The sequence below is a fragment of the Hippichthys cyanospilos genome, chromosome 20 (assembly GCF_059441005.1).
Source record: "Hippichthys cyanospilos isolate Australia breed blue-spotted pipefish chromosome 20, RoL_Hcya_1.0, whole genome shotgun sequence".
NCBI lineage: Eukaryota > Metazoa > Chordata > Actinopteri > Syngnathiformes > Syngnathidae > Hippichthys > Hippichthys cyanospilos.
The window spans coordinates 12,968,730-12,991,222 of record NC_142388.1 but is presented as its reverse complement, the minus strand read 5'-3'; the positions used below and the strand labels follow the sequence as shown (position 1 = coordinate 12,991,222).

Below are 22,493 nucleotides of genomic sequence, written 5' to 3'. Positions count from 1 at the left end.
ACGCATAGCACCAAGCATAGACCAAGCTGCGAACGTTCTTGCAGGATTTGCTTGCTTGCTATTTTTTAAGCTTAATGATGTCTTAACCTTTAGTATTGGTCACCAAAAGGGCTTGAGTTGACATGTACTGGTAGGCGGCTTTTTAAATGTTAATATTGCAGATTTTCATCTTAATTGATCGTGAAATCCATTATCGTGATCGCGATTAAAATTCGATTAAACATGCAGCCCTAGAATCAGGTGAAGAAACCAGGAAAACATGCAGGACACCGGCCCTTGAGGACTGGGTTCGGATACCCCTGATGTAGACAGAGCCAATGACAACTCATTTCAGTGAGCAGCTCACACTGGTCAAACAAATCCTTATGGTGCTCGGTTTAAACTCACTTAATTTGCACTGGAGATATTTATAGATTTACCAAAACTAAAGCGTGGGTGTCAAACTTGTTTTTGTCACGAGCCATTTAGTAATTACAACTTCCTTCATTCGGCTGTTAATGATGAGGAAACCAAGTCAAATTTTTAGTTAACTCATAGTATTATTTCTGTAAACAACAAATTGATGGCTAACTAGTTTTGAAATCAGAAGTAAACGGTTAGAGTTTGTTGAATTATAGTTGCAGTTACTGTAACAGAACTATCCAAAAAAAATCTTGCAAAATGTCAATATTATTATTTATTAAACATGAAAATCTAAAAAATGTTTGAACTGTGTTTAGCAAGGGTCATGAAAGTTGACCAGATTTGCTTTTGCGGGCCACATAAAATTATGTGGCACCGCCAGAGCTGTCCCCCAGGCCTTGAATTTGACACCTGTGCTCAAACGCATGCCTTTTGAATATGAATAAAACTGTTCATAACTGTGGTTGTAAGCATGTGAACTATCAGCAAAAGTTGCCACTTCTTTTTACAAAGGAAACACACTGAAAAATACTTAAAACTGCAGTACATCATCTAAAAACATATAATATGAGAAAAAAGTGAGAAAAAAAATATATAAGATTTTCTGTTGTATTTGTACTGTTTTATTACATTTCATAAGTTAAAAAAATTACTACGTAGAAATTAGTTTGCTTTATGCAATCATCAGCTAGGTGCTGAAAAGAAGTATTAAATGTTAAGAAATATTACTGTATTTGTTGTATCCTTGACACTTTGTAGTGACATTACTATTGTTTTCAGTGTTTTTATTGTCACACTGTTGGGTGCCTTAAATTGATGGACAACAATCTGCATCATTTGCACAATGGTTGCTGTATCTACTGTATATTACTGCACTATTGGTCACCTTACACTCCTAAATAACTCTCTGTACTTCGTATATGAATATTTTTACAAATGTATATTTTGCTGAATGTCTTGTTTGCTGTAGTACAAGAGTGGTTCCAACTGCCTGAGTAAAATTCCATGTGTGTTTTGTATATGCTCAGCCAATGAAGATGATTTTGATTAACTGATATTATCTGATGGTACAAGCGCAAAGAAACAACAACGTGACTTTTGCCAAGGTCTTAAGTGAGAGACAAGCTCTTGGTCTCAGACCTTGCATCCTGGTGTGTGTGTATTTTTTACATTCATTTGGTGAGATGACAACCCCATTCTGCAAATTTTCTTATTTAACGATGTTTCTAGGGGGAAAACAAGACTGTTGACTGTTCCCTTGTTATATAACCGGTCTTTTTTTTTCTTCTTACAAGTCCCTTAACATTACAAATTTTCTTTAATATATTCATCTTGACAAAATGCAACTCCACTTTTTTTCTTGTTCCATGAATGACTAAATTGTGGTAACTGTGCTTTTGCTTCTAGTAGTTTGACAACAACCTAATACAATATGACTTTGTATGTTAAGTCATTTAAAGTTGGATAAAAAATGATATGATATACGTATAATGTACTCTTACAAGGGTTAACAAAAGGTGAAACCATTTTCTCGCAAACCTTCAAACCTGCAAGCTCTGTGGAAGGCCGTTAATGTTCTTGATCATTTGAATCTGTTGTGCTTTAAGAGGAAGACATTGAATACAGGCAGGATCTTGAGGAACAGGATTTCCCTATCCCTTCTGTACATCCTCAACAATCATATTAAAGGGGAAGTCAAGTAAAACATATTTATAATATGTCTATCTGGCCTCACTGGTCTGAAACATGTTTTCAGATTACGGAATACTGATTTAGATTACATTTGTTAAATGTGAATTAAGCAACAAAAATCCACTCATTTCATCCATGTCAAGGGGAAGCTATTTTGCCATTTATTCTTGACTGAAAATGACATCACACCTGCTCAGGTAACAACCTATCACAGCTCAGCTTGTAAACCCCGTTGTTGATTTCTTCTTTATCATACAGTATTAAGGCTTAAAAACGTTCATATTCGAAAGTAAAAAACTTTAAAATCTTAAAATTTCTCAGAAGTTCTACCTGACATGTTTCTGTGTTTTTCTTTCGCCTTCTTCAGAGTGTAAACATCATATGGCCTATCTCAGAAAACAGGTGAGCGTAACTGTGATATTATTTTAGTGGACAACAATTGGCTGAAGATGGATAAGAGAGGTGGCTTTTGCTGTTTAGAGTCCTTAATTGTTATTAGAAAGAAACCTTTTGACTTGATTTCACCTTTGAGTGATGAGTGTTTCTGTACGTACAAGTTATTAAATTGTATTTCATGCAGCCAAGAATTAAAAAAAAGATTATGACAATTCTATAATTTAAAAAATGTGTGTTGATAACCCATTTAGCACATTTGGGGACTTTATAAACGATATATGTGAATCTAAAAGATGTGTACTCTGTTAAAATAAATTTACAATGGTGAAGAATGCACTGTGGTCACTTGCATCACTTTCCTTTGCCTAACTCTGCTAATACGCAGTTAAATTTGAGTAGAGTTATTCTTAATCACAATTTTTACAAAATAGGTACATTACAATCTAAACAAGTCTGAGTAGGAACCCCCACGTCTTACACAGTCGCTTGACAACACCGCGACATGCATTTGTAACAAAAATTGCACAGCCAAGCATAATCTCCACAGGGACTGTTAAATTGTGTACATTTAAGCAGTGCTGTCGTGCTACTGGCCAGAATGTGCAGCCAATTCGCAGTCGATTTCAAAAACCTCGCAAAAGCTTGAGCGTGACAAAGAACAAGCCAAGTATCCAACTACAAGTATGAAAAAAAAAGTTTTGATCGTGCAGCGTTTGGAATGGGGGAGAGGCTTGACCGCGAAAGGAAGCCTCAACCGCTGCTATCGCGTGACGTGAAAACGACACCCGTGTGCATCATGTGCATTCCCATACTCTGAATAGCAAGCATACGATTGACGGGACATGTCAAATATGAGATGACCCACGACTATGTTGTACAGGACTATATGTTGGAAAGGAGAGAAGCCGAACAGGCATGGGGAAGAATCGGAGGGGAGGGGAGGGGGGGCGGTTGGTGAGTGAGCGCGTTACATGAAAACAAAAACACAGACACGGGCAATCACTTTGGGAGGGGATTCAAATCTAACGCGCCGTTCGCAAAAACACGCAAGTGCTGCTTCTGAAAATGCATCCAGCGATGACTTTCATATCAATATAAACAATAACGTCCATGGTCATCTTACCCGTCTTTGCGCTTTGCTTTATAAACGTGCCCGTAGGTGCCTCGACCCACTTTGCAACCTTCATATTCGAAAAGATCTTCTACTCTCTCTCTCTCGGCAGCCAGCTTTGTTTTGAAGTCGTAATCCATTCTAACCCATAAATACGTCGTAATTTACAATAAAATAAAATATTAATTATTACATGCATTAATTAAATAATCTGGTCGGTTTATTCCCCCACCATTTCCTTGTTTGGGATTTGGTCTGCTCCGCTTAATGTTCACTGGCTCGTTGACGTTTCTAATTGGCGCGCAGTGCATACTGGGTACTGTTGTTTTAATGGAGAGACGTCACTGTTCTCCACTACGTGGGGAAATACATTTAAAAACTACAACCTGCATTTCTCGCCGCATGGAGGACTTTTTGCGTACTTCTGGACGGTTTTAAGAATCCAAGGATTGGTTGTTTGAATTACGCAGTGTACACACAAGCCGTTCGTTGTTCACTGGTAGTAAAAGTGCTAAACCTTGGAAACATGGGAATAAAGTCTTATTAGAAATTACTGAACATAAATGTTTATGAAGCAACACTTAGAAACAATTAGGTTATTACAAAGAAAAGAACCATAGCAACTCGGAAATAAACGCATATATAATGAAAATGAAATATTATAGTTCATAATTTAAAATAAAAAAAGGATACATCTGGATTAGTGTAATTATGCGTTGTAATAAATCTTTAGCGTTACTGGACAAGATTTTACCTAAAATTAATAATTATTTCTGAGTACAACTATTTAAATTCTAATTACAACAATATAATAAATTTAATTGTAAAAACAAAACACTACACAGTAAAGCACTGGTTATCAGTCTTTTCAATTATGTACACCCAGTGCAAAGAAGTTATATTATATTGAAAAAAAAATAGAGTAATTCGAGTTTAGTTTATTAAACTTTGAAACTACATTTAGAGTAGTATGTGTGTGTGTGTGTGTGTGTGTGTGTGTGTGTGTGTGTGTGTGTGTGTGTGTGTGTGTGTGTGTGTGCGCGCGTGGGGGGAAGGGGCGGGGCATATTTTGTTCAGCAACTCTAAAACTTAGATTGTGGGAGAGCATGTGTTTTTTGTCTGGTTCATCAGCTGTAAAACTGTGGTACTAATGACAATGCACATCCATATACAGGTAAGACTTGAGAAAATAAAGGCATGCACTTTTTGTAAAGCAGTCACTATAACACCATGTATCTATAGGTTGTTTCATGTTGTAGGTAATTTACTCTTAATTTGAAAAGAAAATCGGCATTCCTGCCACAGTTTTAAATTACATTTGCTAATACCTTCAGCGCTCCCAGGGGTATCTGTACAGTGCACCATTTGGGAACCATGGCGATGAAGTATTTGCAGTGCACATATGTCAACGTTAAAGCATTGACTTTGAAGAGTAATTTTATAAATCAGTGAAACAAATTAACGCATTTCTTTTCACTTCCTTTGGTAGCTGATCACTTTGCAACTAAACCAAAATAGTCACCGGCAAAAAGACAAAGATAGGCAGTTACGTAGTTTTACGCTAAACAATTGCTCATTGGAAAATGAAAAACAATCATGCACTTCGCAAAGCCAAGTTCAAACTCAGTATGAATTTGGTGTCCCATCTCAAAAGAAAACACCCTGTTTGAGTGACCTCCACGGCCCCTTACAAACGTTGCTTTACTTTAATGCTGCTGATCAAAACTGTAACGATGCGTCAGATGTTGTAGTTTTACAACTGTTGTATTTTACAATTTTAAAAAAAACATAATAAGGGATCAAGGGATCATGTCTTTGAAACTAAATATTGTTGTTTGTTTTAGGATTTTCCATTAAATGTTATTATTATTAGTTAATTAAATAACACACACATAAGGCTGCACATAATGATTGTTTCAATACGTATTTGGTTAATTTAGTATCATGTGTTACTGGTTACTGGTTTCATGGTAGGGCAACAGAAACCAGAGAATATTTACTGTTGAGGAGAATACAGAATACTATTACATTAAAAAGTTTTCTAAATGATTAATCAATCATCAAAAATACTTAACGCTTCATTTCCTAATGGATCAGTTTTTGATTGATTAATTATATATATATATATATATATATATATATATATATATATATATATATATATATATATATATATATATATATATATATATATATATATATATATATATATATATACATACATATATATATATATATATATATATATATATATATATATATATATATATATATATATATATATATATATATATATATATCTTTGTATATATATATATATATATCTTTGTGCGATAGTGTTTTTGTCCAACTGAATAACTGAATTAGTGTCACCCTAATAACGATAGAGTAATAAATTGGGTGCTCATTTAATTACACTTAAATTTACATGCAATTTTATTAAATACAGTGTCACAGATTGGTTTTATGTGACGAAGCACATCGAAGCACATATTGAATAAAAATTACCACTGTGTTCAAACCAAGACATTAAAGCAAATACTACGTTGTCAATTTCTGGGACATACCGTGCTACTATTGTTAACAAACCAATTTTTATTCTGATATACGTTTCGATTTTATTTTTCAATTGATTTTTTTTTTTCCCCTATACTGAGAACCCAAAAGTGAAACGTGGGACTTTAAAGGCGGGACTCAGAAGTGAGTAGGTCGTCACGTGACGTCTTGTTGTCAAGGCGAACTCTGCCGTTCTGGTAACGGACAGCCCTTTAGACCAATCACAAATGATCAACTACAGGCCTACAATACTATTGGTCATAGAGGATAATGACGTAATCCTATGTGTCTATATAAATCCACCTCGCAGTCAGCGTACAGAGCTGTACACAGTATGGCCGGCGATATTAGCTAGCACTCGCTAACTGAATTCTCTGTAAAAGGGAAGACGGTAACAAGAAAAGATCATCATTTGGATTGTTTGACGGACTGAACATCAATAAGTTAAAATTTGATCGAATACGGATTCATCAAGACAAAACGTTACAATCGACGTTTATTCCCTTTTTTGCGCGTCTGTTGTCTCATGATGGAAGATAACGGTGCACACTTCTTCGAGGGAACAGAGAAGCTGTTAGAATTGTGGTTCTCCCGGCAGGACGAGACCAAAGGAACCGGGGACCTGCGTACCATCCCAAGGTTTGTTGAGACTTCATATTGGAACTTCTTCGGTATCACGTGTCCTTACATTTTAAGACGTCATTGTAACCCTGGTCACATGCTTGACATTATTCGCTCTTTTTTTCGCAATTTCATGTTTATGTAGTGTTCTATTGTATGCAAATGCACCGTAATGGCCTTTTTTGTCTTTGCTGTTCATTAATTCATTTTAAAAGAGGGAAGACCAAAGACGTTCATCGGAGCCCACAGAAGATTGATTTTACGCCGCCAGTTAAAAATGGCCACCCCTCCTGACTCATTCATTTGCTTGGTCGACGTACAGTGACTTAACAAAACAGTACAATGACCAGGTGTTGACCCAGGTGCCTTTGTATTTACAATCAAGGCGTTAAATAACCAGGTTGAATTCAAATGAAAAACACGGCCATCGCTATATTGCTAACAGTTGATTTTTTTTTTTTTTGGAGGGTGGGGGTTGGGGGCGCATTTTCACTATTCCTTTTTGTGATCTGATTACAGAGCGAATACATCGTTTCGTTGGTGGACTATTTTATACATTTGCATTACTATTGATTCGACTCTGAATGTTAATGTTACAGGGTTGAAATGCAAAACATTCGATCTGCACGCGCGTTTTCACATACCCTATTTGGCGAATATATAGTATCACACGTTTGAAAAGTAGCGAACCCAATTGCATGATGTGATATTTTAAGGCTTCGCTGGGGGATTTTTTTCCCTCCCTCCTGCGTCACCAGCCAACGACATTGAGACACATTTGATGTCAAGCATGTGGTCGGTCGTCAGTACCGCGTGTTTCTTTGCTAGCTACGCAAGTCGCTTATACACCATTTACAAATACGGGTCTGTCAAGTTTGAGTGTTTCGTGTAATTTGCGTAAGACCACTTCGAATGTCGTGATGTAGTTAAACTTTGTATTCACCGGGTTATGGGCTTAAGACTGTTAGTCGTATGAACGTAAGTTGTAGTGAGTGCAACTTTCTCAACGGACCATTAGCTTGAAAAAATACCAGTCACGTTTACAGGCATGCACCCCCCCCCCCCCCCCCCCTCCCCTAGTGCTTTTGATTTCGCCAGAATGCGTTGCCACAGATGAGGACCTTCGGGCCAACTAAAATACTCCTAAAGTGTTTTAAGTTTATAGACTAATAAGTAAAAGAAACAGGATGTCATAAGTATTACATTGGTAAACTCATGGGTTGACGTAACCCTCCAACTACCGATTTTTTCCCCCCGAAAAAAAATAAGAAACGTATGGCATGAATTACTTGTTTGTACAACTAGGATACCTGGTAAAGTAGTTGATTCATTTTTTTCCATAGGTTAGGTTACAGGCTCTGGGTTTTTGTCCTATCTGTATTTTATAATACTACTAATAATATGAAGGTGCCAGATAAGTGAAAATTATCATCAAACGGCAACAGTACTTCAGTGTAATCAGTAATCAGTGTAATCTATAGTAACACACATATATAGGACGTCTTTTCAATATATTTCCACAGTACCAGATCATTAATTCACAAGAAATTATGTAACGCAACCTACCTTGTTGACAGTTGGCTTGTTTTATATGAAAAAATTGCTAAATCCTGTTAGAATCTCTAGATAGTTGTGTAATGAACCATTGGGATGTCGTTTCGTGTTATTGCTACAATTCATATACCCACTGCAGTTTGATTTATTTTATTTTATTTTTTTAAAGCTGCGGGACACATTGTCCCAACAGGAGTGAAATTGTTAAAAGGTTTGCCATGAGTTCTACTCTCATTCTATATCTGATTCCTGTACTAAACAGAAGCCTAAATGAAGTCTTTTGTTAGGGATAAGAAAGCTAAATTAAAACAAACTATCCTTGGTTCATGATTTTCTAGATGTATGGCACAGATGTCAAACTCTGGCCCACCACATCATTCCATGTGGCCCTCAAAAACAAATCATGAGAATCCCTTGCTAAACTAAACTCATTTTAAACAATTTAGAACAACATCAACAATTTAAAAAGTAAAGTTTAGATTTTGCAATATATTTTGGTGATTATTGTTGCAGTAACTAAACCAATAAACAAACTCCTGTCCTTTACTTCTGGGTCAATTTTTTTATAAATGGACTTGGTTTCTTAATCGGCCCAGTGAGGGACGTTGTTGCTCCAAAACGGCTCTTGACGTAAATGAGTTTGACACACTTGATGTATGGTATTTTGAGGTGGTGAATAGCCTGCAGTGTGTGCTACTTTACATAGCAGTTTGGGGTGTGTCACAAACGAAATTTGAATTGTGAAATAGGCTATGATTCAACTGACCAAAATTGAACTGTTACTGTCCTAGAATCCGATCAAGACCCATATCAGTTATATTTGTTGTTTGTTGTTTGAATTAAAGTTTCAAAGTTCTATAAGGAGACCTTTTTAGGTTTTTGTTTTTTTGCATGCTACATATTACTTAATCTTAAAAGCTAATGCCATACAACATGAAATTGTAATCTTAATGAATCATCACAACAGCAAACTAAGTTATTTCCAAACTTACTTCATTTGATTGCTACATACTGTGTGAAAGGATTTTGAAAGTATGTATGAAAGTATGGGGCCTTGTGATGCCCCTCCTCCTAACAAACAAATTGTACTTAACATTTGCTAAGTCAACCAAATATGTGTAAATACGTTTCTGCAATGTAATTACGGGTTTAACAAACACAGGCCCATTTTAACTGGAAAATCGAGTTTTTATTATAACATTGGAGTTTATGTATATGATATTCTGTTTGCAGTTATTGTAATGGCTTCACTGAAAGAGAGACAATGAATCATTCTTTCTGATACCACCATGGGGTGAGCACTTGTTTTAAAGAAGACATACACAGTATCTTAAAAATTTGTAACACCTTATGACACAATGAAAACATACAAGAATATACTCATCTCTTTATCAGTCACTTTTATTTCTTTTTCACGTGTATTTGTCCATCAGATTAACCTTTGATGCATAACTTTTCCTAGCCGTTCAAGTTTTCCTGAATTTTCATATTGTTTTGTGGAATACAAATTTACTTAAGCATATGTATTGATGTACAGACATTGTGATCGGTGAAAAGCAAATGAACGGTTAAGAGAGCTTGCACCATTAAAGTAGTGATGGGCATAGTGCGTCAAACACAAAACATACTTGGCGGTATCATTGATTAATGCAGCCAACATTCCTCTCCCAGCCAGACACAAAGTAAACTGCAGCTTTGGTAAGTGTTTTTGGTATTAGAACGTCTTAATAAATAAATTGAATCGAATCGGAGGACTGGAACACTTCTAGCTACCTGCCAATGTAGGCTAGATATAGCTATAATGGAATCCAAGAAGCCGGTAAGCACTGGCAACAGGAGATTGGTACGTCAGTGTAATTAAATCGTTTGTTGTCACCCTGAATTGACAATGGAATGTGATATCAGAACAGTTTTGTTTGTTGGTTTTTTTGATTGGCTTTGGAGCAACAGTTACAATCGACTAGTCAAAGGTTTATTTTGAATTAACTTTCTCACTGCATTTTGTACTGACATGCCGAGCAGTCACAACTGTTGCTCCAATTGGCTTGAAATTTTTGGGCAATTTTTTTTTTTTTTTTAAACTCAAATTACTCTTGACTTGTTCCAGCCCTACTCCAGGCTCTTGACAAGTGTAGGTACTCTTCTTTCTGCTCACTTTGGGGAAGCAACTGGCTTAATTTTACCAATCCAAATTTTTAAAAATATATCGTTGTTTCCCTTGAGTTTTTCTACGGAACAATTGGGTTCTGTTTGTCAATGTAATGGACAAGTTGTCTTAGATGGGACCTTTTCACAAAATAGACATATGTATACCAATTAATGATAACGCTAACAATGGAGATAAAGGCTTCTCTCTGTTTTCCTTTTTCGTTGTTGCCCTCGTATATGGGGGCTGGAACTAAGTGCTGTTGGTAAACTGTCACCGAAAAGGATTTGTACATGGGAAAAGGGAATTGAAAAGAAAGTTGCAATTCCAATTTTGATGGCGGTGGGATCAGATACCTAAAAGGATTCACCCATCGAAAATATTCAATTTGGTGAGATTTCACACTCACAAATGATGTAGACAAAAGGCACACGAAACAAATTCTTACAGACCACTTCTGCTTTTTTTTTTTTTTTTTTTTTTTTTTTTTTTTTTTTTTAAATGACCTGAATAGAGCTGCCAATTTTCTGTTAAGTGCAGTTAATTTCCCTTCCTGCATTGTCCTCCTACCTGTTTCTCTGCTCACACATTTGTTTTTATTGATTGTTGATGTCAGTTAAATGTGTTGAATGTTTAACTGGAGTCCTGATGCTCTAACGCATTAATTTTCCCACAAAGGATGATTAAAGTATCTAGCTACATTGTACTGTGCTCATACTCACTGATGCTAACCACTTAACAATCAATTCTCAAATTGTCATCCAATCACAATGGTTGCGTATTATCATGCAGCTATTCACCTTATGAACGGTGATCGCTATTACTTTACAGCATGATTTAAAGGCATGCTTGTGCTACTGTGGATTAGGCTGACTGGCTGTCAGCCAACTTCCAAATAAGTCCACAAGGGCATTTGACAAATGTCAACACCCCACTACTCTCAAAGCTTCTTACATTCAAGCTTCTGCTGATTTGATCAAGCAGTTTTCTAAGGAACAGTTACATTTTCATTTCTTCTGTTTTTTGTCTTTGTCATTTCACTGGAGATTCAGGATGACATCAGTCAAGTATGATTTTATTTAAAACACACAAACAAAAAAAAGACTTTAGTGGTTTGAAATGCTTGAGTTTTATATTTTGTAATCCTTTATGTTTGGCCATCATTTGTACTCCTTTCCAGGAGTCCCAATCCGGGGGATATGTGATACCGCTGAAGCGCCACAAATAGGCTATGGTGTAAATTTCACGTTCAAGTGGGAGTCTACCTCTTTGTCCAATGGTGTTCTCTCTCTGGTCAGACGCAACTCTGTTATTTTGTGTAGTGACCATACATATTTGCTATTTTTTTTTTTTTTTTTTTTTTTTTTTTGCACAAGAGGAAAAATTCTGCCCCCATGCCTCTATTTATATATTTATGTGTGTGTGTGTGTATGTGTAATATATATATATATATATATATATATATATATATATATATATATATATATAATGCCATTTTGCAATGCGTAGATCTAAGATGTAAGCTCCTGTGTAAGAGTTAAATAATGATAAAGGAAAATAAAACCTAGCGTACATAGCTGTGGCCATTTCTGTTACAAAACGTGTTTAACGACAAACATTTTTATCCGTTCCACATGCAGCATAAACTGCTCTGCCAGGTCTTTTTTCTTCTGGCGCAATTCTGTTTTGCACAGCAATCACACATGTAGGCCTATTTTGTACATGAAGAATTTGTTGCATTTTCCGAAACATATAATTCTATGCCCAAACCTTATAAAACATTCAACCACAAATACACCATTTTGCACTGTATAGATCAACACTGTAAGCTAAAATAAGATAAAAGCTTGTAAACATAACACTGTGAAGCCATTTGTTTGTTATAACACGTGATTAACGACAAACATTTTTAACTTCCACATGCAGCATAAACTGCTGTGCCTGGTCTTTTTTTTTTTTTCTGGCGCAATTCTGTTTTGCACAGCGATCACACATGTAGGCCTATTTTGTACATGAAGAATTAGGGGCATTTTCCTAAACATATAATTCTATGCCCAAACCTTATAAAACATTCAACCACAAATACGCCATTTTGCACTGTATAAGATCAACACTGTAAGCTAAAAAAGATAAAAGCTGGTAAACAAAACACTGTGAAGCCATTTGTGTGTTACAAAACGTGTTTAACGACAAACATTTTTAACTGTTCCACATGCAGCATAAACTGCTCTGCCAGCTCTTTTTTCTTCTGGAGCAATTCTGTTTTATACAGCGATCACACATGTAGGCCTATTTTGTACATGAAGAATTTGGGGCAGTTTCCTAAACATAATTATGTGCCCAAGCCTCATAAAACATTCAACCACAAACACGCCATTTTGCACTGTATAGAGCCACACTGTAAGTAAAACTAAGATACAAGCTGGTAAACAAAACACTGAGAAGCCTTTTCTTTGTTACAAAATATTTTTCATGGATAACAAACAATGTTAACCATTCCGCATGCAGCACAAACTGATTATGCATATGCATCTTAATTGAGACAGATTTCAAAACAATCAATCCATCAGACCTTTTAACATGTTGGTCATTATACTGGTATTGTTATTAAACTCTTATTGAGTAGTGTTAATATGCACAATTATGAGACAGACAAAGTGGTGGTAGTGTGGTATACTAAAACTGCAATGAATGAAATTAATCGATAAACATTTTTGACCATTTTGAGACCTAAAATCAAAATGGTCCAAATCCTTGTAGTTTGGGGCAATATCCATAAACCAGTGGTGCTTAACCCGGGAATTGAGCAAACTGTCGGGGGTTCAATGAGTCTGTTCTGGGTTTGGCAGAGACTCCGCTGCAAAGGTCAAGTCATAACTTCTCATTATGACAATTCGTGACGACCTATCCACCTCGGCCATTACTGACTGCAGATTATCTCAATACACTGCTAGGCCAATGACTGCAGGTCATTTTGTTCACCAGAAAAAACAAGTAACATGATTTAAATTTTGAAAAAGAAGGGTTTGCTAAACTGGTTCGGTGAATGCACGAATGAAACTAGGTGGTTGGGTTCAGTACCTTCACGGTTATGTCCTCTAACATAGCAACTGTTGCTATGCCTGTATCCATGACCCCATGAAATACATGCCCTTGATTGGTCAATTGGCGTTCATTCAGTGGTGTTACTTGCACGCTCAAAAGAGAAATGTCCCATCTAACTACTTAAAATTTGTGGCCAAACTGTAATGCATAATAATAATGTTGTGCAGTGATTGATGTACTGTATCAACGAAAATCAGAGATGATTGTCTTTTTGATTATGCCAAAACCTAATTTCTGAAGTGTCTTTTTGATTATGCCAAAACCTAATTTCTGAAGTATGGGTGAGTTACTGTTACTTTATTTGTTGATAGCCCTGTTAACACACATCTGCACTACATTGCCCTCAGGTGAGTTAGTCTTGTTTGTAGTAATTGTTTCCCATTGTTGTACATTCCAATACCTCAGTCATTCAACTATGTTGAGTATCAGTTCTTCAAATTTTTAATAATTGCCTGTGGTTTGTGTTAAGCATTACACAAACAGATGATGAGCAGTGCAGGCTTTTTCAGTTCACACCTGCTTTTTATGTGACTGTGCGCTCACATTTGTGGCTGCGCTAGCCACTGATACGCTCAAGTTTCCTTGGATGAGCTAAGCAAGTGTTCAAATAACCTGTATCTCTATGACCTTGTAACTTTGTCATGGTCTGCAGCAAGTATTTTATACCTTCTCTTCGTTGCTTCCCCCAGGATTGCGTTGAAGATACCTCATCTCGAGGGTGAAGCAATATTTGGAGCGTAAAAATAATTGTCTATTTCTAATTTTTGTCTATGCTTGTTTTTTTTTTTTTTTTTTTTTTTTTTAGGTTTGAGTGGGACAAACTTTTGGAGAATGTGCACTGTTTGATCATAAGTGTGACAAAGACCGACAAGCAGGAAGCTTATATACTCAGGTGAGATGTGGAGCAGTACGTCTGCAGCGTTTGGCTATGATTAGAAACCTTTCCGGGATTAGTCTGGTCACCTTACAGTCACTTAACTGCCACTTTCAGAAGACAAGATTAAGCACACAGACACTGGCCTCACTCACTTCATTTTTAAGGAGACAAACAAATTAAAAAGCATTTTAAAAAAGACTATGTAAGCAAGAAAATCATTACAATTTCCAGTAGGCTACAATATTCAATGGGGGGGAAAAAATCTAAAGGGTGGCTTTCATATAACTGGTGGTCATGTATGCAAATGAATACAATTGAAACCAGATGTGCATTATATAAAAAAGGATTGCTAAAAAAAATGCCAATTTTTTTTGTGAGTGAATTTGTGACATGTCTCTCAAAATCAGAAGTTTACGTACAGTTAAGATTACGATATCTTGCACTGAGTTTTGGGGGAAAACCCAAATAATGATGTCAGTAATGTTTGGCAGCTACTGATATGCCGAGACAAAGCATTCAGGGATGATCGCTTACATTTTTTCTGTCTGAAAGTAAGATTAAACGTTGGACCGTAACTTGACTGCACCATCTTAGCTGCACTATCTCATGCGGGAGGGGCTGGGCAACTTAAAATGGATGACATCATGATGAATGAACATTTTGTAAAGTAAAATCACCCACCTTCACCCAAGAGGCGCAAACTTCCAAATTGTCAATGTTCTGAAGCATATTACCAAACTAGTTACAAAGGCTAATGTATAACAAAGTTAGTGTTTTGGAGTGGCCATCACAAATGTTTGATCTCAATCCAATTGAAAATTTATGGACCGATTTGAAATGCCTATGCGAGCCAACATTGCAAACTTGGTTTAATGACCACTTTTGTTTTGAAGAACTGGCCAAATTCCTGGATGCAGTTGTGAGAATCTTGTTGAAAGGATATGCGAAGCGTTTGACCAGTCATACCGTTAAAGACAGTGGTACCAAATACTAATTAAATGTACAGTGGCCTCTAAAGTATTAGAATGGCAAGTCATTTTTTTGTTTTTGTTGTATGCTGAAGACATTTGCATTCAGATCAAGAGATGAATATCAGGCAGAAAGTTGAAAATTCTAGCTTTCATTTCATATTTATATCTCAATGTTTGAACCAACTTGGACAGAGCACCTATTGTATGAACCCACCCGCTTTTCAAGTGAGAGGAATTATTGGAATGAACATTATTAAATTATTTGAAGTGAATAACATTTAACTCGTTCACTGCCCGTCCGGTTAAAGTAGATTTGACTCACAGGATCCGCTGTCCTTCTTTTAAATGTGTTTGTTCCATATACTGAAGATGAAATTATATTTCCTCCTAATTGTATTACAACACTCCACATCACTTGTAAATTAAGGTATTGATTCTTTTTTTTTTTCAAGCAAAATAGTTTTTCTCCTCATTTTACTCTGTGTCTAAGCCCAGTGTAAACATGTGTGAACATATCACATGAATGATTCCCAAATAAATGCACTACGAATGTTTAGCCCACTACTGATTGCTCCTGTTCTGTTTTTAATGTAGCTATGAAATTAAGCTGTTCAGTGCAGCGGGAGGTATACTTTTTTCCTGGGTTATAAAGGCTCAGACCTTAATGAAATATTGGTCAAAATCTAAACTATTTGCCTCTTAAAAAGCTGCCCATGTAGCAGTTAAAAACACAAAATATATGAACAATATGTAATTGCTTGGTAATCTATAAACAATATGTATAATCGCTTGGGTTGATTTTAGTGTGCTTGATGTAATAGAAAAAAAGTGACCTTCAGAGAGAAATTTTTTAAACTGATACTATATACGTTATTACTTATACACAGTACCAGTTAGTTAAAACGGAAGGTTAAGTCAAGAATATGTTGACTCTAAACTAAACCTTTCCTTACAATGTTTTATGCAGCACCATTAGTGTTATTGATGGTACGTTTGTGGAATATGAATTAAGTACCAAAATCCACCCCTATATAGCCAACTCAAGGGGCTATCTTGCCACTTTATGTGGACTCAAAATTTCATCACAGTTGCTCAGGTAACAACGAATCATTTTTACCTATGTTTCCTGAATTTGGTCGTGTAACATTAGCTAGCTGAGCTGTGGTCATTCACTAGCCCTGAGCAACTGTGATGTCATCACCAACAGCAACTGGCATAAACATGTTTAAATAAATGAACCGTTGTGTTGAATGAATAAACTTAAAATCAAATTGATATAAGAAGTCACACGTATTTTTGTGACATAATTAAAGTGACATAATTTTAGGAAACTTCAATCATATCCTCCAAAATCAGATAGCCAGCTCAGACGTTTGTTGCATGCTTTTCTTTATCTCATGTATTTCTGTGTTGGCGACGTCATTAAAAAAATATCCTTCTGTTTTTTGTCCCCCCCCCCCCCCCCCCCCCCCCTCCATCCAGTGAGAGTAGCATGTTTGTCTCTAAGAGACGTTTCATTTTGAAAACATGTGGAACCACCCTCTTACTGCAAGCACTGGTGCCTCTGCTGGAACTCGCCAGGGAGTACTGCGGTTTTGATGCCATCGAGGTAAGTCCCATTCTTTTTATTATTTGCATTCTCTCAGCACTGGCTCTTTGTTAATATTTCATTTCTTGTGAACTTTAAGCTGCTTTGGGTTTTTGTCGATAACTAAGCCCATAACCACTTGTTTGCTTTTGCAGAATTTCTTCTACTCCCGCAAGAATTTTATGAAGCCAACCCATCAAGAGTTCCCTCATCGAAACTTCCAAGAGGAAGTAGACTTTCTCAGCCAGATTTTCCCAAGTATGTAGCCAGAAATGTCAACCTTTTTTTTTCTTTTTATTCCCTTAAAAGAAACTTAAGATTCATAAATCCAACTGCATCATGTTTTCCACTTAATTTGGATACGCGCCATTGTTCTATTTTGTCTTTCACCGAGCCATGTTTTTTTTTTTTTTTTTTTTTTTTTTTAAATTAAATTCCAGTATTCTGGCCCATGGCCGATGCCGTCCAAAAGTTTCATGAAGAATGTGTTAATCAATTATACTAACACAGGAGTGTCAAACACGTTTTTATCGTGGCCCAAATTGTACTTTCTACCTTGTCGGAGTTTGACTGTGAAGTCAAATCAATTTGAAGTGTGCTCATCACACATTTAAATTGTTTTTAAATCAAACGCCAGTAAACACTGCTAGAAAGCATGATTGGTAACACTAAATGCTTCTTGCTTCCATAAAAAAAAAAAAAAAAAATCTTTTTAAAGTTGAGGAAGATTCGCAAATTTAGTATTTGTCAGAATCTTAAAAGTCACGATTCGTTTTTTTGCGGGCTACATAAAATGACATGGCAGGCCGGATTTGGCCCCCAGGCCTTGAGTTGTCCTGTAGTCCAGTGGTTTTTTTTTTTTGTTTTTGTTTTGCTTTATAATGTCACACAGCCATGAAAAAAATAACACATTTCTTATGCCATCTTGGCTTCTTCCAGATGGTGCAGCCTACTGCATGGGACGTTTGAACTCTGACTGCTGGTAAAATGGCATCTCAACACATCGTCAGCATGGTAGCATAGTTGCCTAAGTCATTTTTTTGACATTTTCAGGGGGGGGGGGGGGGGGCACTGTTTTTCTCAGGTACATTTTAATTTGAAATCAGAAAATTAAAAATGGCAGGCATTTATGCTATTAGGCTAACCACATTATGCCACTGTGAAATGTGTAGAGAATGGAATCCTCACCAAGTTGACGTTTTGTGGTTGACCAGGTATCTGTTTACTCTGGACTTGCCAGAGTACTGGGAGAACAAGTATGCGGATCAGACACTGGAAGTTCTGATGAGTGACCTCGATCCAGCCATTATGGACCAGTTCTATATGAAAGATGGTGTTTCTGCAAGTGAAGTCACTCGTGTAAGAACCTTTAAAATAGAATAGACATTTCCCTAATGTTTGTTTGTCATACTTACCAAGTATGTAGTATTTATTTTTGTCCTCTCTAAATTATGTTGATTTGTGTTCTTACACACAATATAATAATTTTTCACTTGCTCCAGGGATAGCTATTGGATGTTAATGTTTACTCTCCCTGCCCCCGTCCTTCCCCTCCCTGTTCCAGATGAGTGGAATTTGTGACCTGATACCAGGTTCTGTGATAGATGCCACAATGTTCAACCCCTGTGGCTACTCAATGAACGGAATGAAGACTGACGTGAGTTTCTTTTTTTTTTTTAATAAACACATTATTGCAAGACGAAAATTCACAGTTCAAACAAAATACAAATACAATATTGTTTTCTTAAGTAATCAAAACCCAAAATAACTTGCCTTGAACAAAAAATGCCCCTCATTGTAAAATTCCATGCTGCTCTGTGAGCAGCTTTTTTCGCAACCAAAACCTGGAAAACAGAAATACGTCATTAAACAACCCAGAAGTACTTTCAGCGGTAAACTTTTCCCTTGAACAAAAATAAAACTTTTTTTTTTTTCAAAATAATTAGTGGTCATTATTTTAACGACATAGAAAATATTTTTCTTAACGTTTTGGTCTACCTATTTGGTTCTGTGTTATTGTAACTTGATTCCTTGTGTTGACTCCTGCAGGGGACCTACTGGACCATTCACATCACCCCAGAACCAGATTTCTCCTACGTTAGCTTCGAGACAAACCTTTCCCAGACATCGTACGATGACCTTGTCCGAAAGGTGGTGGAAGTGTTCAAGCCAGGAAAATTTGTGACTACTCTGTTTGTCAACCAGGCATGTATAAAATGTGCCAGAGCTTTTGTCACGTGGTTTCTGCGCAGCCTAACTTGAACCCTCTCACCGCAGAGCTCCAAGTGTCGCAGTGTCTTCTCTTCTACCCAAAAGCTCGAAGGGTTTAAGCGTCTCGACCGCCAGCTGGCTCAATTCAACGATTACAATTTTGTGTTCACAAGCTACGCCAAGAACTGCCAGAAGAATCAGAAGAGCTGAGGGTGGGAGATGAAGAAGAGGCGAAAAAAAGGTAGCCACCCAGGGTTCCTCCCTGGTGGCCACCTTCCAAGAGACAGCTTCTTGTTGTCCTCTTTCCCCTTCCTTCCTCTTCCCATCCTCATCAGTCGCCATGAATATCCCGGCGGCAGCGGCGGCGACAAGCCCAGTTTAACCTCCAGTTTGAGTTGTTTGCATTGTTGTATCTGTGATTTAGACCTCTTGCATGAAAGCTCTTTTCTCTGTTTTGATATGCTCGCACACTCTTGCTGTGATCTTGAAGTGCATGTAGAGGAATTCAACATGCTCCATTTGAGGCTTTCCACCTGTGACCAGTCCAAAGGCCCCTACCTGCAGGGCTCCTCCCTCATCCCACACAGACAGGGCTTCCGGCCGCATTAAGTCTACGCCCCTGACATGCTCAGATTAGTCTTCCTCAATTAAGTCTTGCAAATGAACTTTGCCTTGCTATGCGACACTTGGTGAGGATCATTCATAAAAGGAGTGCACTTTAAAAGAGTATTTTTTTTTACCAATGGTATGAAAATGAAAGCTGGCCTTTTATCTTTAAGAATGTATAAGTTGTAGTAAGCCTTGCCTATATTCAGTTGTCATCTCAAATTGCATGTTATCATGGCTGGTATTTGGCTAAATATACACAGAGGGGTTAACTTGTCATACTTTGAGCTTCCGATTTTAAATGGTGGAGAAACTACAAAATTGCAGCTTTAAACGGATGTCCATTTTAAAAGAAAATGAAAAATTTAAGACCTATTAGCGCACTTTGTATCACCCCCCCCCCCACCCCTTCTTTTAAACACCATGTTGTATCTATAGGAAGCCTCTAGCATTCTGTCATATTCATCGTTTTGACATTCAACCTGAAAAAGAATGTTGTCCAGGCTGTATAAAGCACTCTGACGCCATCTCGTCCACTTCATCTTTCGAATGTACACGTCTCTAGAGAAAAGCCTGGTCCACTTTTGAGCTGAATGTATGACTTCAGGCGTGCGAATACTGACTCCGCCCCCCCACTCTGCCGCGCAAAGCTCACAATGCCCTCTGCCGACTGTCTATTGTCCAATTCCCAGTAGGTTTCCTTTTGCCAGCCAGACCAGTCAATTGGCCCTAGCATTAGACGGGAGATGAGCTGGTGGGGCATAATGAATAAAACTTTTTGCTTGCCCAGCAAAGCATTTTTTTTTCCCTCTTGACAATATCCATTGCCTCTGTCTCTTTCCGCCCCATACAAAATGTGTAAGCGTACAATCGAGGCCCACCAGTCTGAGCATGCCAGGGTCATCCCGGATCATTCCATGTCCAACCACTGCACCGTCTGCCAGTTGGTCATTACTGGTGCCCAGACATTTTTTTTTTCCGCTGTGATTTGGGCTCCCTCACTATTGTTGCGCCAATGCCCTTTTGTTAAAATTTGGGCTTGGGGATGATGCTGGGGTCCCATCGTGCAGTGGTGCAGGTAATGTGCTGTATTGCTAGACCATGTCGTGTGTGATTGCCCTCGTTTTTGCCAGTGGAAGTTTACTTAAAGCGGCACACTTCCCATCCAAGTCTTCCTTTAGCTTGAGCTCAGTGCAGTTTGTCATGTTTTCCCTCTCTTGCCACCTGGTGCACAGCCTTTTTATTATTGAGATGGTAAAGGAGAATGCTTCAGAGGAAGGTTTGACACCGCTTGTGCACATGAAAATCTGGCACTTGGAACAGATTTCTTCTAGTTTTATCTTTTGCCTTTTGGAGTGATTCAAGATTTCCTCAAGGACCAACATCTGCACTACTTGACCACCTCAGCTTGGCAGCCTTCCTTTCCCGAGAGGTCCTATATCCATACCAGCACGGTTTAAAGTTCACTTCTAATTACAGTGGATCGTTGACTTGGCTACAATAACTCACTTGTACCTTCGCTAAGGACCAATTGTCTTTCTTCTGCAATGTTTGTCACTAGTTTTGGGGCAGTTTTGATTTATTAACAGGGATTTCACACTTTGTCACCTTGGCACAGCAATGAGCACCTTTGGACTTACCTTTGTGAATCTTCAAGTTAAGTTTTCAAAGCCTCTGCTTGTGTAGCATGAGTGCTATTTCACAATGTGTCATGATGGATGGAGATACTTTGCTGTTATTCTCTTGCCATTTGGATTGTCAAAGGTGTGCTTAAAATTTATCTGTGCTATAAGCTTGATGCTAAAATAAATAATACTCATCTGTGCACTGTGTGGATGTTTTCTGTCATGCTAGATTCTAAAAGCGTGTTTTTCATAATGGAAGACAAGTGTTACACTAGTATAAATACTATATTTTATTGAAGTGCAAAGAACATTAGGAGGGAGTTTTTTAAGAAAGTTTGCTTAGCAAGCGAAGAATTGGTTACAGTACTGATTCTATTTCAAGTAATGTAGTCAAGAACCAGGTCTAAGCACTACTAAATATATGAATTGTGTTCAACTAGAAGTAAACTTGCAAGCATAAAACAGGAAACCTCTTTAGCATCACACCAAATCACATTAAAGGTTGAAAACAGTTCGGCTAACTCATTCATATAGTTTAATGACCTTTAGCCTTCACCAATGTCAAGCATCATCGATTCAAGCTGAAATTCGTGTCACGACACGTTTAATGACATTGGCGTAAACTGCCACCTGGTGGGCAACGCGGAAACTGAAATGCTTGTTAAATTCGTCGTTTATACCGGAAGTGCAGTTTTTCAACTGTATTACCGCTAGTAGTTGTAATGTTTTCTTAAGCTTGTCCATTTCTGTCAATCTATCTTCTGCCATATACGTATTGCAACAAGTGTTCTTTCATTTAATGGCAAGAGTTGCTGGAAGTGTTGGTCTTCAATTCTTCAATTTGTGAACGTATATCAGCTTTCTCTTTATCAGAACAAGCCCAGATCCAACACAAAGCCAATAAACGAGAGTAATTTGATTCCAATTAGATTTCAATTATTTTAGGACTGAAATTTTTATGACATGTTATTTAGTCGTGTGATTTACCCTTGCGTATCATGTCCACATGCTGTAATATTCGACACTAGGCGG

At 37.3% G+C, this 22,493-nt stretch overlaps 2 protein-coding genes across 3 annotated transcripts in view; one reads left to right on the top strand and one right to left on the bottom strand.

Moving 5' to 3' along the window:
* cdk19 (cyclin dependent kinase 19) overlaps nucleotides 1-3,860 on the bottom strand; it is a 51,734-nt gene extending 47,874 nt beyond the window's left edge. For both annotated transcript variants that reach the window (XR_015863791.1, XM_088403240.1), the window contains exon 1: nucleotides 3,614-3,860. Coding sequence is in view for 1 of the 2 variants with exons in the window: in XM_088403240.1 (XP_088259366.1) it covers nucleotides 3,614-3,741 (128 nt within the window). In the remaining variant the exon portion in view is untranslated. The remainder of the gene's footprint in view (nucleotides 1-3,613) is intronic.
* Nucleotides 3,861-6,489: 2,629 nt separating this feature from the next.
* On the top strand, nucleotides 6,490-21,661 carry amd1 (adenosylmethionine decarboxylase 1). Its single transcript, XM_088403774.1, has 9 exons — nucleotides 6,490-6,796; nucleotides 14,389-14,475; nucleotides 16,914-17,040; nucleotides 17,175-17,277; nucleotides 17,959-18,001; nucleotides 18,234-18,378; nucleotides 18,584-18,676; nucleotides 19,069-19,224; nucleotides 19,297-21,661. Exons 1-9 carry the CDS (start codon nucleotides 6,684-6,686, stop codon nucleotides 19,438-19,440), a joined length of 1,011 nt encoding a protein of 336 aa, XP_088259900.1. The 5' UTR covers nucleotides 6,490-6,683; the 3' UTR covers nucleotides 19,441-21,661.
* Nucleotides 21,662-22,493: the final 832 nt, after the last annotated feature.

Bases quoted from the DNA above. Each gene is read 5' to 3' on its own strand.
- amd1 (XM_088403774.1), top strand. From the start codon at position 6,684: ATGATGGAAGATAACGGTGCACACTTCTTCGAGGGAACAGAGAAGCTG. The intron at 14,476-16,913 runs GTGAGATGTGGA...CCCTCCATCCAG, and splicing joins CAGGAAGCTTATATACTCAG to TGAGAGTAGCATGTTTGTCT. The intron at 18,677-19,068 runs GTGAGTTTCTTT...TGACTCCTGCAG, and splicing joins TGAACGGAATGAAGACTGAC to GGGACCTACTGGACCATTCA.